At 43.4% G+C, this 17,140-nt stretch overlaps 1 protein-coding gene and 1 pseudogene across 1 annotated transcript in view; one reads left to right on the top strand and one right to left on the bottom strand.

The window, feature by feature from the left end:
• Positions 1 to 17,140, top strand: part of MYLK (myosin light chain kinase) — a 201,150-nt gene that overhangs the window by 60,044 nt on the left and 123,966 nt on the right. The window contains exons 4-8 of the mRNA XM_010834271.1: positions 11,631 to 11,679; positions 12,795 to 12,960; positions 13,875 to 14,040; positions 16,082 to 16,100; positions 16,766 to 17,137. Of these exons, the coding sequence (XP_010832573.1) occupies positions 11,631 to 11,679; positions 12,795 to 12,960; positions 13,875 to 14,040; positions 16,082 to 16,100; positions 16,766 to 17,137 (772 nt within the window). The remainder of the gene's footprint in view (positions 1 to 11,630; positions 11,680 to 12,794; positions 12,961 to 13,874; positions 14,041 to 16,081; positions 16,101 to 16,765; positions 17,138 to 17,140) is intronic.
• Positions 3,827 to 4,602, bottom strand: LOC104984515 (annotated as a pseudogene).

Below are 17,140 nucleotides of genomic sequence, written 5' to 3'. Positions count from 1 at the left end.
AGAAGGGAGAGTGACCCCACGTCACGGAGTTTAAGGGGGAAGAGTGGCCTTAGTGACCGCTAGCCTAGCTATGCTGGGGTCGCTGACACCAGTGTTATCTGGTGATATTTGGATTTGTAGGAAATGCTTTTACACTATGTTTTGCTACTACCCTTTTTTCGGGGACAGATTTCTCAGATCCCTTTCATTTTCACATTGAATTAGATTGATGACAATATATATTTTGAGACTGTGTCTATTTGCAGTGGCTGAGTTTTAAAATTACTCTATTCCTCAAGAACGTCTGTTATGATTCTCCTTTTGTTGTGTTGTTCTCTTCTTTCATACCATCTTCTTTTACCGAAATCTTCTACCTCCTTTAAAGACCATAATTATATTTCTCATTTGTACTGTTTATAACCTCTTTTCAGTCCATAACACTCCCGATCACTCTCCTTTTTGTAGGTATATATGCCCTATTTTTTTTCTTACCCAGTCAGAATATTAAAATGCTCTGAATTTTTGTCCTTTTCTATCTCATCAAAGTTAAATATATAAACGTAGTAGAGATAAAAGTATTTTTTTTGCTCCTGCAGTCTCACTGGTAAACAGTTGTGTGTCAAGAGTGCCTTGGCAGAGGGCTCACGTGTTTGCTACATGGAAAAGTTAGATGACAAAGGACTCAGTCTCATTCTCTTCTTGAAGGATGACTTCCACATCCTTGTCTCCCTTCCCTCAGCTGTTTCCACCTTCCAGTTTGCCTCCAAAATATATGCCAGCACTGCTGACTGGCCCAGTTTTTACTCCTGATGGTGCCATCTTTTCTCCTCATCTCTTACTCCTCCATCTGGTTCTCCCATCTCCACCCCAATCCCCCTATACTTTCCTGTTGCTTGTAGTCCTGGCCTCCTCTCCATTCATCAAGCTTTTTTGCATGTGCTAACTTTGTGCTGTTATCTAAGAGCAACAAGACTTGGTAATTGCTCTCAAGAGGCTGACTTTCTTGACCTCATATTTCATTGTTATGTGATGATTAGGCAACAACATCAGGATGCATTTAGGAAGTGCTGACTTTGTGTGGTGCCGTGTGGGAGACAAAATACTTTGTCAGATCCTTTCTGCAAGAACCTGGTTGGTCAGATAAGATCAAGACATGTTGAAAGCTAAGTCAAAACACAATCCCAGTCATAAGATAGCATTGGTTTATCTGCCAAATGATTGGCACTTCAGCTCTGTAAGCTTAGAGGAGGACGAGATCTCTGGAGGCTGAAATGGTCTGTGATGTCTTCTTGGTGGAGGAAGGACTTGGTTAGTCCTGGATGGATCAGGTCAGATGGATGCCATTTGGATGGCAGAATATGATACTAATGACAGGGATGGGAGAACAGTGGAGAGAATTAAGGCCTGGGGTGGAGGGCTGGGCAGGAGCAGAGATAGTGGGAAATGAAACTGAAGGAGAGATTGGGAGGAGACCATGGCAGGTCTGGAGCATGAGGCCAGGTGGTTTGTAGAGTCAGATCCATCTCAGAGTATGAGTGGACAGTTCTGCCCTTCATCGTTGCTTTTCTATTTTCATACTTCATGTCGCTCTCCAGGTGAAAGGAAAAGAACCCGAACTGTTGGAGCCCATTGCCTGTGAATTCATGGCCTGATGGGTGTAAAAATAAAGACCTGGACTATAAAAAAAAAAAAAATGAATGAAACCTTAAAAGAAGATAACATGGCAAGACAAGTTACAGACCACTGCTCCCCTTAGCCACAGCTAGAAGGACAGACATACTATGTGCTTATTTCTGCTTCAGGAATCTTCTAACTTATTTTTATTTTTCTGAACACATGGGTTTCTACCACACGTGATCACAGATTTTTCACATGTTCCGTGTTTGATACACCATCATTTTGCGTGATTCCAAGCAAAAATGGGTTGCTTATTAGTACAATGAATTTCTCCAGAACCATGTTTAAAATAACCTTCCCATACACTGCACTTGCCCACCGGGTGGTTTCTGATCAGACATCCATATAGTAGCTGCAGCCAAATTACTCCCACCACATCAGACCCACAAATGCGGAGGGGCTCAAACCAGAGGTGACTTTCTCTTTATTTCCTTTCTGATAAATTTTTATAAAATCAGTCTTTATGACTTAAGTACTAAAGGGAACACCTGCTACTTGGCTTGGTGTTTTGGGGGGCGGAATCACAATGGAAAGTAACTCTTGAGAAGTGAGCTGGGATGCCTGGGAGTTTTGGCCTCAGAAAGAAGACTGTAAAGGAAATAGCCATTTTCTCTCTTTAGAGGATCTAAATCCTTTTCAGAGTACTTATTTAAGACAACTTAGAGATCACTGGTTGCCATTTATTGAATTATTCCTCCCTCCAAAATGAAACTTCAGGTCACTACTCCTTTGAATTCATTTGGTAGGATATGACTACCTTATCCATCAATGACTGGGAAGTAGTTTGTCTTCTAAGTGGTGAATATTTTATTTCAACCCCTTGAGGAAGAATTGGTTCTTTAGTGCATCAGTTCCTGGGGACCCAAACAGAACTCCTGAAATGTCAACTTGATGTCCTTGGATGACCTCCTTAGCGTTATGGAAGGATGAACAGCTGACCCTTGAACAACACAAGTTTGAAATGTGTGGGTCCACTTATACATGGATTCTTTTCAATAAATAGTATTTTCATTTAATTAAGTGTGGGGAAAAGTTTGTCTTTGATTAGAGATCACAATAATCAAATCAAAACAACTAGGGTTTGAGTCCCAGTTCTGTACAAGTCATTTCAACTTACTCCCCTTGGGTGAGTTGTGTATCAGTTCCTTCATTTTTGAGACAGATTAACAGTATGTGAATCTTCTCCTACATGGGATTGATGCCCCCAATCCCCATGTTCTCCAAGGGTCAACTACTTGTTATTGAGTGTCATTGTATAAGAATAATGCACACGTGTACCTTCTGTGGAGAATGCACTGTGGTGTGGCAGTGATCTCCAAAGCTCACTGATTGGAGGCAGTAGAGTGAACCATTTATATGGGGTGAGGCCCCTGCTTATACAGGGACAGGCAGCCCCTGGGATAGGCCTGTTAACATGTATGGTCAGGACTTTCATGACTCCTGGAAGACACAGCTAAGACCTTGACAGATGACAACACAGACCTTCTTGGGAAGGAAGGCAGCCCAGCCACCTCGTCATCCTGAAGTCCCCCCTCCCTCCCCTTCCCCAGTCCATCACCAGATCCTGCTGGGCCAGCTCATTTGTCCCCACTGCCACCATTCCAGCCCATCATCTCTGTCCTGTTGCATGGATTCCCAACTTGTCTCCCCAATTCCACACATCAGTCAGTCAGTTCAGTTGCTCAGTCACGTCTGACTCTTTGCGACCCCATGAATTTCCACATTGCTGCTAAAAAAAAAAAAAAAAAAAATCAAACGTATTTTATCACTCCCTCCCTTCAAATCTTCCAACAAGGATTTCTACTTTTAAACTGAAATTCAGGATCTTCAGCAGGCCCTGCACTGGAATGTCCCCTCCCCTATCTTTGAAGCACTTTGTCTTTCTCTTAAGGCTCAAGTTTTATTCTGGCTTTTATTACACACACCAGTCTACTGGCTGGAGCTCTAGCTAATGCCTTATGCATAATAGGGACTGGATCTGCGTTTTAGTACAGATGAGGTCTCAAGGATCCCATGTCATTAGCAGAAAAGTGTTTTGACACCACACTTACAGTCATTTCCCCCATTTTTTCCACTTCTGTGGTCTGTCACTTGTCTTGCTATGTTATCTTCTTTTAAGGTTTCATTCTTTTTTTTTCTTTTACAGTCTAGGTCTTTATTTTTACACCCATCAGGCCATGAATTTATAGGGAATGGGCTCCAACAGTTTGGGTTCCTTTCCATTGATCCTCACAAAGTGTGCTTCTTTGGGTGGAGCAGGCTGGCACTTCAGATGAACCCAAGTCCCTTTCTTTTTGGCTTCCTTCTTTTTCTGAACATTTTCATACACGTGTTTCAGGAAGCTATCTTGGCTCTTAGAGTGCTTAATATGCTTGATAGGCACATTGATTCTCTTGGCAAGAGTCTTGCCCTTAACTTGTTTGTTTACAATGATGCCAACGTCATGGTAGGTGACACTGTAGACTCTCCCAGTTTTGCCATGGTCACATTTGTGGGGCAATCCTTTTTGAATAGTACCCATTCCCTTGATATCTACAATATCACCCTTCTCGTAGATTCACATGTATGTGGCCAAAGGTACAACTCTGTGTTTTCTAAAAGGCCTAGAGAGGATGCAGCCCCTCCTCTTTCCCTTCGTGTTGGTCATTTTGGCGAATTACTGGAAGATGGCGGTTCCAGCCGAAAGGGCTCATTCTTTTTTTGTTTTCTAATATGTGTTCTGTTATTTATCCTAACACTACTTTTTCTTTTTGCTATATTTTTTTTCTGCTTTTTTCTCTTTATTGAGATGCAGTTGACATATAACATTGCTAACACTACTTGTTATTCTGGTGTCTACCTGTATACCTTTGTTCCTTTATTTCCATGACTACACAGGGTTTTGTGATCATTCACCTTTAAATCCAAACATGCATATGAGTCAGTGCAGGCATCTGTTTTGTTATGTCTTCTAATATGCCTGAGCATTTACATTTTGAAATAGTCATACTTGAACACCTGTTGATGTTCAATATTGAAATTTCTTATTGAAATAAATATTATTATAATTTACTTTCTTTTTATTTCTCCTTAATCTGTTACTTAGGGTTTTACATTTGTTTTCTCTTTGAAATTATATAGATAGATGGTTAGTTTCAAATATTGATTCAGCATGGCACAGGGGACCTTGCTAAATACATGTTATAAAAAGTGGGCACATGTTCTGATTGAGTGAAGAACCACTATTTTAAGCAATCCTCAGTATCTACTTTGAAGTTGCCTACAAGTAGGGTGACTGCTCCCTGGTTTGCCTGGAACAGTCATGATTTATTCCTGTTGTCCTGGCAGAATTATTAATTATGTCCCTTTCATTGTCCAGAGATCCTGTTTAGATAATAAATTGTATCACCACATGTTTTTAGAAGCATTTCTTCTTTTTACCATCATGATCACAGTATTTCCCTCTTCAGCAGCATTCTCTGTGTCTAGTCAGCCTTTGACAAAAAGTGCTAGGTCCCTCCACTATTGAACTTTTCACTCCTAAAACCTTCCAGTATTCTCTTTTACTCATCCTTGAAGAATCTGAAATTACTGTTTAAATACCTTTGGTGCCTTTTTTTCCCTCTCACTAACTTGAGCCTGTCTTCATCAATTCTCTTAACTTACTCTTCTATTTTTTGCATTTCTACCTTAATCCCCTTTCCACTTACTTTTTTTTAAACATAACCTTGCTGTTCTGCCAGATTTTCATACTTTCACAAAATTAATTTTGCCTTATCTGACAATTTGCAGCTTCAAATTTTTGCCTATAAATAGACCTTGTTAGCTATTTTAGTACAAATTCTCTTTTTGCTTTGATGTATTTCTTTGGTGTTGACACACATTAAAATAAGCATTCCTCAATTCCATTTTTAGCTGACTTCTTTATATGTTACCTTTGGATTGTACCATAAACTGCTCTTACTCTGATATACAAGTACCTCCAAACAGCATTCTTTTGTTACACTTTGAGGAAATGCCATATTTTTGCTTTATTTTCTTTTTTTTAAGGAGTAAAGAAATTTTAACTTTTGGATTAAGACATTTGGCTCCCAAGAGTTTTAAAGATGCTTAGTTTAACTTTTTTTTTATTGTGATAAAATACACATTACATTAAATTTGCCATTTAAATAATTTTAAAGTGTACAATTCAATGGCATTAAGTGCATTCACAATGGCGTGCAGCGGTCAGCACTGTCAAGCTCCAAAACTTTCCATCATCCCAAACAGAAACCCCACACCCACTGAGCAGTCACTCTCCTTCCCCCTCCCCCAGCCCCCAGCACATATTCATCTGCTTTCTGTCTGTGGATTTGCCTCTTCTGAACATTTTATACAAATGGAATCACATATTTTGTGTATGTCTGACTTTTTTCACTGAGCATAATTTTTCAAGGTTAATCTGTGTTGTAGCATGTGTCATCACTGTATTCCTTTGTACGGTTGAATAGCATTTCACTGTACAGATAGACCTTATATTGTTTATCCATTCATCCGTTGATCAGTCTAATTTTTATTAAGTCTTTACTACAGCATGAAATGAATGGTACAGTATAGCATTATAAGTGCAGTGAATGGTACAGAGATATTTTATTTTAAACTTTTAATTTTAAATATGTATACAGCTGATTAACAATGTTGTGATAGTTTCAGGTGGAAAACAAAGTTACTCAGCCATATACAGGTATCCCTTCTCCCTCAATGGCACCCCACTCCAGTACTCTTGCCTGGAAAATCCCATGGGCGGAGGAGTCTGGTGGGCTGCAGTCCATGGGGTCGCTAAGAGTCGGACACGACTGAACGACTTCACTTTCACTTTTTCACTTTCATGCATTGGAGAAGGAAATGGCAACCCACTCCAGTGTTCTTGCCTGGAGAATCCCAGGGATGGGAGAGCCTGGTGGGCTGATGTCTATGGGGTCACACAGAGTCGGACACGACTGAAGTGACTTAGCAGCAGCAGCATTCCCCCTCAAACGCTCCTCCCATCTAAGCTGCCACATAGCATTGAGCAGAGTTCCCTGTGCTATATAGTAGAAACTTGGTTATCCATTTTAAATGTAGCAGTGTCTACATGTCCATCCCAAACTCCCAAACTATCTCTTCCCCTCATTCTTCCCCCTGCTGGTAACCATAAGTTCATTTTCTAAGTCTATCAGACATTTTCTGTTTTGTAAATGAGTTCATTTGTATCGTTTCCTTTTAGATTCCACATATAAGGGATATTATATGATATTTCTCTCTCTGTGTTTGACTTACTTCACTCAGCATGACAATCTGTAGGTCCATCTAGGTTGCTGCAAATGACATCGTTTCATTCTTTTTAATGGCTGAATAATATTCCGTGTGTGTGTGTGTGTGTGTGTGTGTGTGTGCTGTGTCTTCTTTATCCATTCAGTACAGGGATATTGTAGATGAGAGTCTTAGTGGTTGACACGTGACTAATGCTGAGGATAGAATGTGTATAAGAGGTTATAACATTTGGATATATTTTCTTCTGGGTATTTTATATTTTTTCATGTTTGGGTCATTTTACTATGTTTGGGTATTTTATTTCACTTTTACCTGCTTATGATCACATTGATTAGAAAAGTTTGCATGCTGCCCCTTTTTTCATAAAATTCATTTGTTTAACAAATATTTGAATGCCTATAATGTGATGGGAGCTAGTGTGGTTACCTCTGCTGGATACAAAGTTCTGGTAAAGATATAGTTTGGAAATTATCAGCTTATGGGTATTATTTAAAGCCATAGGACCAAGACCTCCCAGGGAAGGGTCCATAGCGCTAAGGAGAGGACCCAAGAATCAGCCCTAAGGTTCTCTTGGTGATGAAGTTCCAGGAAAGAAGGAGGTTGAGGAAGAACAGGCAACCTGTTTAAAAGCAGGAGAGTCTGGAGGAAAAAGTGTTGGAGGGGATGGCCCCTGGTGTCAACTGCTACTGAGTGAGATGGGGAAGATGTTGGACCACAGGGTTTAGCAAGGTGGTAGTCAGAAGGGAGCTCAGTGGAGTGGAGAGGATCACAGTGCAGCTGGAGTGTGCTAAGGAGCACATGATGTAATATTTTAACATAATTCTGAACATTTCATATATTCTGAAACATAATTCAGTGGCAGAAAAATATTCTAATTGTACATTTTAACCACTTATTATCTCCCTATCAATGTGTGACAATTGCATCATTTACAATATTTACTATTACCAACAAGACCACAGTGAGCAGCTTTGTAAACTTTCTTTCCTACTTTTAGCATCATTTCCTTTGACTAGAGAGACAGAAAGGAAGATGCTGGTCTAAGAGCAGAGCAACTTTAAAGCTTACAATTCTCATGTGCTCAGATACTTTCTGAAAGAACTGACTAGTTGGCATTCCTCCAGTGTTATCCGGCATCTTGACTGCAATTGTCAGTTGAGGCCTCCCGGAACAGGTCTTTCCTTTTATCTGCCTATAACTTCTTTTAACCTTGAAAAGAGAATTTAATGAGAAGAACTAAACCCACATTATGGGGTGAAAAATATACACAGCTAGTTTAGTTCAGTTCAGTTGCTCAGTCGTGTCTGACTCTTTGCAACCCCATGGACTGCAGCATGCTAGGCCTCCCTGTCCATGACCAACTCCCGGAGCTTGCTCAAACTCATGTCCATTGAGTCAGTGATGCCATCAAACCATCTCATCTCCTGTTGTCCCCTTCTCCTCCTGCCTTCAATCTTTCCCAACATCAGGGTTTTTTCAAAGGAGTCAGCTCTTCTCATCAGATGGCCAAAGTATTGAAGTTTCAGCTTCAACATGAGTCCTTCCAATGAATATTCAGGACTGATTTCCTTTAGGATGGACTGGTTGGATCTCCTTGCAGTCCAAGGGACTCTCAAGGGTCTTCTCCAACACCACACTTCAAAAGCATCAATTCTTCAGCTCTCAGCTTTCTTTATAGTCCAACTCTCACATCCATACATGACCACTGGAAAAATCAAAGCTTTGACTAGATGGACTTTTGTTGGCAAAGTAATGTCTCTGCTTTTTAATATGCTATCTAGGTTGGTCATAACTTTTCTTCCAAGGAGCAATGTCTTTTAATTTCATGGCTTCAGTCACCATCTGCAGTGATTTTGGAGCCCCCCAAAATAAAGTCTGTGACTGTTTCCACTGTTTCCCCATCTATTTGCAATGAAGTGATGGGACCAAATGCCATGATCTTAGTTTTCTGAATGTTGAGCTTTAAGTCAACATTTTCACTCTCCTCTTTCACTTTCATCAAGATGCTCTTTAATTCTTCTTCATTTTCTGCCATAAGGGTGGTATCATCTGCATATCTGATGTTATTGATATTTCTCCCAGCAATCTTGATTCCAGCTTGTGCTTTACCCAGCATGATATACTCTGCATATAATTTAAATAAGTAGGGTGACAATATACAGCTTTTATGTACTCCTTTCCCGATTTGGAACCAGTCTGTTGTTCCATGTCCGGTTTTAACTGTTGCTTCTTGACATGAATACATATTTCTCAGGAGGTAGGTCAGGTGGTTCAGGTGGTATTCCCATCTCTTCAAGAATTTTCCATAGTTTGTTGTGGTCTACACAGTCAAAGGCTTTGGCATAGTCAATAAAGCAGTAGTAGATATTTTTCTGGAACTCTTGCTTTTTTGATGATCCAGCGGATGTTGGCAATTTGATCTCTGGTTCCACTGCCTTTTCTAAATCCAGCTTGAACATCTGGAAGTTCACGGTTCACGTACTGTTGAAGCCTGGCTTGGAGAATTTTGAGCATTACTTTGCTACTGTATGAGATGAGTGCAATTGTGTGGTAGTTTGAGCATTCTTTGGCATTGCCTTTCTTTGGGACTGGAATGAAAACTGACCTTTTCCAGTCCTGTGGCCACTGCTGAGTTTTCCAAATTTGCTGACATATTGAACGCAGCACTTTCACAGCATCATCTTTTAGGATTTGAAATAGCTCAACTGGAATTCCATCACTTCCACTAGCTTTGTTCATAATGATGCTTCCTAAGGCTCACTTGACTTTACATTCCAGGATGTCTGGCTCTAGGCGATTGGTCACACCATCATGATTATCTGGGTCATGAAGATCTTTCTTGTATAGTTCTTCTGTGTTTTCTTGCTACCTCTTCTTAGTATCTTTTGCTTCTGTTAGGTCCATACCATTTCTGTCCTTTATTGTGCCCATATTTGCATGAAATGTTCCCTTGGTATCTCTAATTTTCTTGAAGAGATCTCTAGTCTTTCCTATTCTATTGTTTTCCTCTATTTCTTTGCATTGATCACTGAGGAAGGCTTTATCTCTCCTTGCTATTCTTTGGAACCCTGCATTCAAATGGGTATATCTTTCCTTTTCTCCTTTGCCTTTCCCTTCTCTTTTCACAGCTGTTTATAAGGCCTCCTCAGACAACCATTTTGCATTTCTTTTTCTTGGGTATGGTCTTGCTCACTGCCTCCTGTACAATGTCATGAACCTCTGCCATAGTTCTTCGGGCACTCTATCAGATCTAACCCCTTGAATCTATTTGTTACTTCCACTGTATAGTCGTAAGGGATTTGATTTAGGTCATAGCTGAATGGTCTAGTGGTTTTCCCTACTTTCTTCAATTTAAGTCTGAATTTGGCAATAAGGAGTTCATGATCTGAGCCACAGTCAGCTCCCGGTCTTGTTTTTGCTGACTGTATAGAGCCTCTCCATCTTTGGCTGCAAAGAACATAATCAATCTGATTTTGGTGTTGACCATCTGGTGATATCCATGTGTAGTATTTTCCCAGCTAGCTAAACAGTTACATTAAGGGGAAGCACAGGTCCAACAATTGCCCACCCAGATGGAACCACGGTGTGAATGTGATGCCACTCTTGTTATTAACTCTTTTTCGCTGAGGTCTTGGTATAACCTTAAACCAGATATGGCTGAGGAAAGTGCTCAGCCATGAGCTTCGTCCTCCACTCCTATGTGCCTATGCATTCATGTAAGTGTGATCCGTGCTGGGATTTAAGAAAGTTTCCCCTTTTCCAGGAAACCCCCTGCAGATCTCCCACTGCAGCTGCCTGCTGTTATCAGGGAATGACTTCTACCCTTTCCATGCATGCTTTGGGTGGAGTTTTATAAACATTCCCAGCCTATCACAAAAAGATAGCAACTTTCAAGCCTATTGTCATCTCAAAAATTTCCTCCTCTCCCCTTCCCCATTCCTCAAAAATATCCTAACCACTTTGTGGCCACTTCCTGGTCACATTGTGAGTTGCTCCTACCAGCAGCAGCATTTAGATAAAGGAGGTGACACCAGCCACCTGGGTCTGCTATTTAACTGCTTCCTACCCAGCACAGCAGCACCACACCCAGGACCAGCAGTGCCCAGTGTCCTGCTGGTGCAGGTTCTGGGAGGTACCGGCATCACTGGAGCCCCTCTCCAGTGATCTGCTTGTTCCAGCTGGACAGATACTGCTGTTTGCTGGGCCTTGAGTGGGGCAGTGAGTGGGTCCGATGGGAACAGACTTGGCAAGAGTGATGCATGGGCATCTCCCTGCTCCATTCAGTTGGCTCCTTTTCTGGAGAGGTCCCAATTTCCAAAGTGGAAGGTCCAAGAACATGTGACTGCTCAGCAGAATGGTGGAGTGTTCTAGAATAGGCAGATTGGGGTGCTTTCTTGTGCCATTACTGGCTCTGTGACTCAAGAGGGTGACTTCACATCCCTGAATCTCATTTTTTCCCACCAGTTTAAAAAATATAGAAGGATTATGTGATACCAGTCTCCTTAAATTATTGCAGGAAATCCATGCACTGATACATGTAAAGTGACTGCCATAGAGCCTGACCCAGTACAGGCTCAATCAGGGTGAACTGTTACTGTCATTATCTCACCCCATACTCCTTGTTGACTCCCTGACTTTTGTTGCTCCAAGTTGGTAGTTCAGACTTGGCTCTTCAAACCTTTCTCTTTGTTTCCTACTTTCAGGGAGCTTTGTGAAGAAGCCTGGTCAGCCTGTTGTTTCCAAAGCCTTGGGGTAAGTTCTGGGGTGTTCAACCCAGGGTAAGGGCTGGATTGGCTCCTGTTGCCTTGACACAACAGCCTGGGGAGCAAGTTTTCTCAAGCACCCCAGGTTGTAACTAAAGCAGGAGCCTACTGGGGTTTGACATGTCATTCACACAGCCCTCCCGACCCTGTGGCCTCTGTGGATCGCTCCTTTGGTCCAACTAAATGGAAGTGGGCTATATGGACATAGTCTGCAGGAGTCTCTAATAACCAAGACCAGAGTCAGAAGACCTAAAATAAACAGACTTAGAAGAGGCAATCAATATGTGACTTTTCTTATGGCAAGTAACCCTATATTGGCAAGGGTAAAAAAAAATGGCTGCTGTAACAAACAAGCCTCTAAATCACAAAGGCTTAACACAAGCAAAGTTTCTTTCTTACTCAAGCAAAATCAGTTCATATTTTCTCAGACAAGTGGAGAACCTTCCAACCAAATTTCAGGGACCCAGGATCCTTCCATTTTGTGGCTCCATCATCTCTTCGGCAGAACCCTCTGCATCTAGCCAGAAGAGAATCACATAGGAGGTTTTGAATAGTCCAGCCTAAAAGTAGCACATAGTGCTTCTGCTTTCTGTTCACAGTCTGTTGGCCAAAACCTAGGCTTTGGCCAGAGTTCGGTAGAATTCAGGTGTACCTAAATTCACTGGACTTCCCAGGTGACTCAGTGGTAAAGAATCCACCTGCCAATGCAGAAGTTGCAAGAGACATGGGTTCAATCCCTGGGTCAGGAAGATTCCCTGTAGTAGGAAATAGCAAACCACTCCAATATTCTTGCCTGGAAAATCCCATGGACAGAGGAGCCTGGCAGGCTACAGTCTATGGGGTCACAAAGAGTTGAGCATGACTGAGTAACTGAGCGGGAGGAGGAGCACAAATTCAAGGGGCTAGTAAATGAAGACTAGCCGCATGCTCAGGAGGTAGAGGAAATAGGTTTTGGTGCCACAGATATTTTCCAGGAATGTATTTGAGGCACAGAATTGGGAAGGCTTCCCTTTGCTGGTTTCTGAGCCCATCTTAAGTGACTTGGGTGGGAATAGACAGAAAAGGATCTGCATTGCTGTGGATTTCCTGCTGATCTTTTCCCAGGGACAGATTTGCACCCCCTGCCATGGAGACCCGTCCTAGCATCTGGGGAGAATGTCCACCAAAATTTGCTACCAAGCTGGGCCGAGCGGTGGTCAGAGAAGGACAGATGGGGCGGTTCTCCTGCAAGATCACTGGCCGGCCCCAGCCACAGGTCACCTGGCTCAAGGTAGGGTTCTGTCTGCCCTGACTCTGGGTGAGATCCCTGGGCTAGCGGGACTCTGTCTTCCCAATCAGTCCCTGCCACTTCAACTGTAGACGGCCCTCGAGTTTCTCCTGGCTTTGGTAGCCACGCCTGTTCTTGCCCCTGTGCACGTACTCTCCCTGTCACTCAGCCCACAATGTCCTGTAATCCACATACTCACAGAACAGCATAAAACTTCTGAGTCAAGACAGACCTGACCATGTCAAGAGAGTGGACTTTGAAGTCTGGGGCTGATTTCAAGCCATAGCTCCCTGATTCACAGAGCATGTGATGCTGGGAAGACATTGGTCTTTTAGAACCCGGGTTTCCTTATCTGTGAGGCAGAGATAATGCCACCAACCTCAAAATACTGTTGGGAGGCTCCACGTGGGCGTGCCTTATAAATCACTGGGGCTAGACACTGTGAAGACAGAGGTGGGAAGCAGGGGAGAAGGGGATGAATGGGTGTAAACAGGGCAGCGAGGAGGTCAAAGCCAGGGAGAGTAGGTTTTTCACGGGTGGAACTCCTAGAAAAAAATGAGTGATGGGTGCCTTTTCCCTGTGTCCTGATTCTCCTGTTCTGACCCTGGAACATCATTAAAAGGAAGAGGGAGGCAAAGGAGAACTAAAGCGAGGAATGTAGAATTTTCCACCTCAAACTTGGACTCCTTTCAAACAGGTTCCACGCACCTTCTCTCAGCTGGACAGAACACCACAGTGCATCCATAGAGCAGAGTCAGGGCCCTTGGGTGGCCCTCAGGCTGCTGTCTGAGATGACAGAGCGCAGAGAAGTGGGCCCTGCTGCCTGCCTGGTGTCTGTCCCATGCGGATTGGCAGCAGACAGGACAGAGCTGAAAGGTGAGCAGTTTTTCTGACCAAGCTGCCTGTGCCGTCCACAGGGAGATGTTCCCCTGCAGCCCAGTGCTCGTGTGTCTATGTCCGAGAAGAATGGGATGCAAGTCCTGGAAATCCACGATGTCACCCGAGATGACGTGGGAGTATACACGTGCATGGTGGTGAATGGGTCAGGGAAGGCCTCCATGTCTGCTGAGCTTTCCATCCAAGGTACAGTCCAAGCTCTCCATCCAAGGGCTGTGGGAGGGCTATTGCAGAGCTGTCCCTTCCGGGGTCCCTAAAGGACCTAGAAGGAGCTGCTTGTTCATTACACATCTGTGTGTTACATGTGTCACACTTATGTACTCAGGTATCCATCCCCAGGTCAGCATCTTGAATCAGAAGAATGGGTGGGCGAGTAGCACAGATGCAGCGAAGGAGGAAGATACTTCACCCGTGTCTGCACATCTGGGTTCAGTTTTTCCTTCTTGCTCAGACTCCTTTTTTATTTACATTTCTAATTGCCTTTTGGAAGAGTGCACATTGCTAGTGTCTTCCCATCACCTTGTATTTACCCAGCCTAAAATTTATCTCAGCGTCCTTCAGATCAGGTGCTCCCTCAGCTTAACTCTTCCCTTCCCACAGGACTGGGCATTTCAGACCAGCTTTGGCCCCTGTCTCTTCCTTGCTACAGTCATCAGCCCCAATTAGCTCTTCTCTTGAAATCTCTCTGTGTATGATTCCCCATTCCATTCCCCTTGGTTCTGCCAAGTCCAGCCTGGGGAAACTGGGATGTGTGGACAGAGAGGACGACTGAGGTCACTCCATTTGAGTGGGTTGGTATTTATGGATCAGGGAGTAAGACAACCCTCACTTTCTATTCTTCCTTTCTTACCCTTATCTCTTGTATGACTTTCCTCTTCTCCATCTCCTTCCTTCCTCAGAAAGTATCCCTCCTTGCTCTCTTCATGTTTTTGGCCCAAGTATTTTTACTACCCACAGAAACAAATTTATTCTACATTGCAACCCAGGATGTGTGTGTGTGTGTGTGTGTGTGTGTGTGTGTGTGTGGTGTGTGTATGCCTAGTTGCTCAGTCATGTCCGACTCTTTGTGACCCCATGGACTGTAACCTGCCAGGCTCCTCTGTCCTTGGGCATTCTCCAGGCAAGAATACTGGAGTGGGTTGCCATGGCCTCCTCCAGGGGATCTTCCCAACCCAGGAATCTAACCCAAGTTTCCCACATTGCAGACGGATTCTTTATCATCTGAGCCACCAGGGAAGCGATATATAAAAACATATACATATACAAATACATATACACATATATTACTAAAACCAGTTTCATGAAACAATCCTGAGTATTATATACAATACGTGCTGGCATTTTCTCTTCTCCTCTACTTCATTAAGGGGAAAAAACCCTTTTTCTGACCATAGGCTTTGGCTTCACAACTCACTACGGTCTCAGGATCCTACCGTTTTAGTCTCCCTCCTCTACTCTCCCCAGCACTGAATTAAAGAACTGATCCCTTCTGATGCAATTAATGCCAGAATGGTGTGTTTCCTGGGATGTGTTTGAAAATACTCCCAGAAAAAGTCCCTCAAAAACAAAACAGAGAGATATAGATAAGATTGGCAAAATGTTGCTATTTGCCTCACCAGGGTGTTGGCTTTCAGTGTTTGCCATATTCTTCTCAGTACTATTGTACATTTTGCAATTTTCCATAAAACATTTTTTAAAAATAATGTGGTAGAAAAATATATCTAGTAATAGTACATTTTTTTTCTTTGAAGAACTGAATAAAATTACACTTTTTCTGTACGTTTTAAAATGAAGCAGGTATTTGTCAAAAATTATTACCTTAAGGGGTTCTTTAGAGGGCCACATGCAAGTGGAACCGTGTGGGTTTGAAGTTTTGGGTAGGTGTTTATTTTTGTTTGTCTCTCCAACGGTTTTTGTTTCCTTCTTTGGGCTAGAGAACAGGAAGCTACTGTGCCCAGGGTGGGGCAGCAGAGGCTGTACATAGCAAAGGCCCAGGGCAGCGCTGGTAACTTAAGAGTGTCTGCAGGGCTCAGAGGAGTTTATCAGATTAACCCAGAAGTTCAGGACCAGGGGAGCTGAAAGGAGAGGGGGCGGAGGGCCACAGAGGAAGGTGAGCGCTTAGGAAGCCAAACTCTGTCATAAGTGAGAGATTCTTATTTTATCACTTCCTGCTCCTGGTGTATACAACATTCCACTAACCGTCTTTCTACCTTCTCTCTTTTTCCAGGTTTGGACAATTCCAATAGGTATGTGTAGGCTTTGTGACTGTCATCGGTCCATCTCGAAATGCCCTGTTATAGAAAAGAGGGATTGTAATCAAGAAATGCCCTAAATTTCTGAGTCATTATATAGTGGGGAGAACCGCCTGTTTGAGGGGCATTGTTTTATTTGGAATGTTTCATTTTCTATTGTAATTTGCTGCCTAGGTTCTGGGCCAGGCTTGCCATCAGTATTGAGACTCTTGAAGGCCCTGCTCAGTATCTTTACTAGTTAGCCATCATTAGGAAGGGCACTGCTCTGCAAGCATGCCCTCCATGTTCAAGGCCAGAAGCCACCTGCTTGTTTTCTGGCTGGAAACTGAGCCAACTGCAGAGAAAGACTTTCGCTCTTCAGTTCAATTCAGCTCAGTCGCTCAGTCGTGTCCGACTCTTTGCGACCCCATGAATTGCAGCAGGCCAGGCCTCCCTGTCCATCACCAACTCCCGGAGTTCACTCAAACTCATGTCCATCGAGTTGGTGATGCCATCCAGCCATCTCATCCTCTGTCGTCTCCTTTTCCTTTCTCTCTTACTCTGTCCTAATTAGTGGGCTTTCATAATTCCTGGAGCCCGTGCTTGTGATGAGTAACTAGATGATTGTTCTCTTCCTTCTTCTTCTTCTGCCCCACCATCCATCCCTCACCACCAAACAGGTCACTCATGAGAGGAACAAAGGCGGCCGGTACGGACATCAGGAAGGAAGTGACCAATGGAGTCACTCAGGGGTCCAAACCGGATGGCCTGGATGCTGCTGCCGAGAGTAAGAACCACCCCAGCACCCAGCGAGGCGGTTCCCCGACCTGGGCCACAGGGAGCCAGCCTCAACCCCCCAGGGAATCTGAGCTGGAACCACTGGGGAACTCCCCCAGAAAGGGCCAGAGGACCCCCGTCCTGCAAAAGACCTCCAGCACCATCACCCTGCAGGCAGCAAAAGTCCAGCTGGAGCCCAGAGCGCCAGTCCCAGGCACGCCCTGTCCTTCCAGAGAAGAGATGGAGGGGCCAGCTGCGTCCCCTCCAGACACCCTCTC

The sequence above is a fragment of the Bison bison genome, unplaced genomic scaffold (genome assembly GCF_000754665.1).
Source record: "Bison bison bison isolate TAMUID 2011002044 unplaced genomic scaffold, Bison_UMD1.0 scf7180017864032, whole genome shotgun sequence".
NCBI classification, from domain to species: Eukaryota; Metazoa; Chordata; class Mammalia; order Artiodactyla; family Bovidae; genus Bison; species Bison bison.
This window is presented reverse-complemented; position numbering and strand designations above follow the sequence as displayed.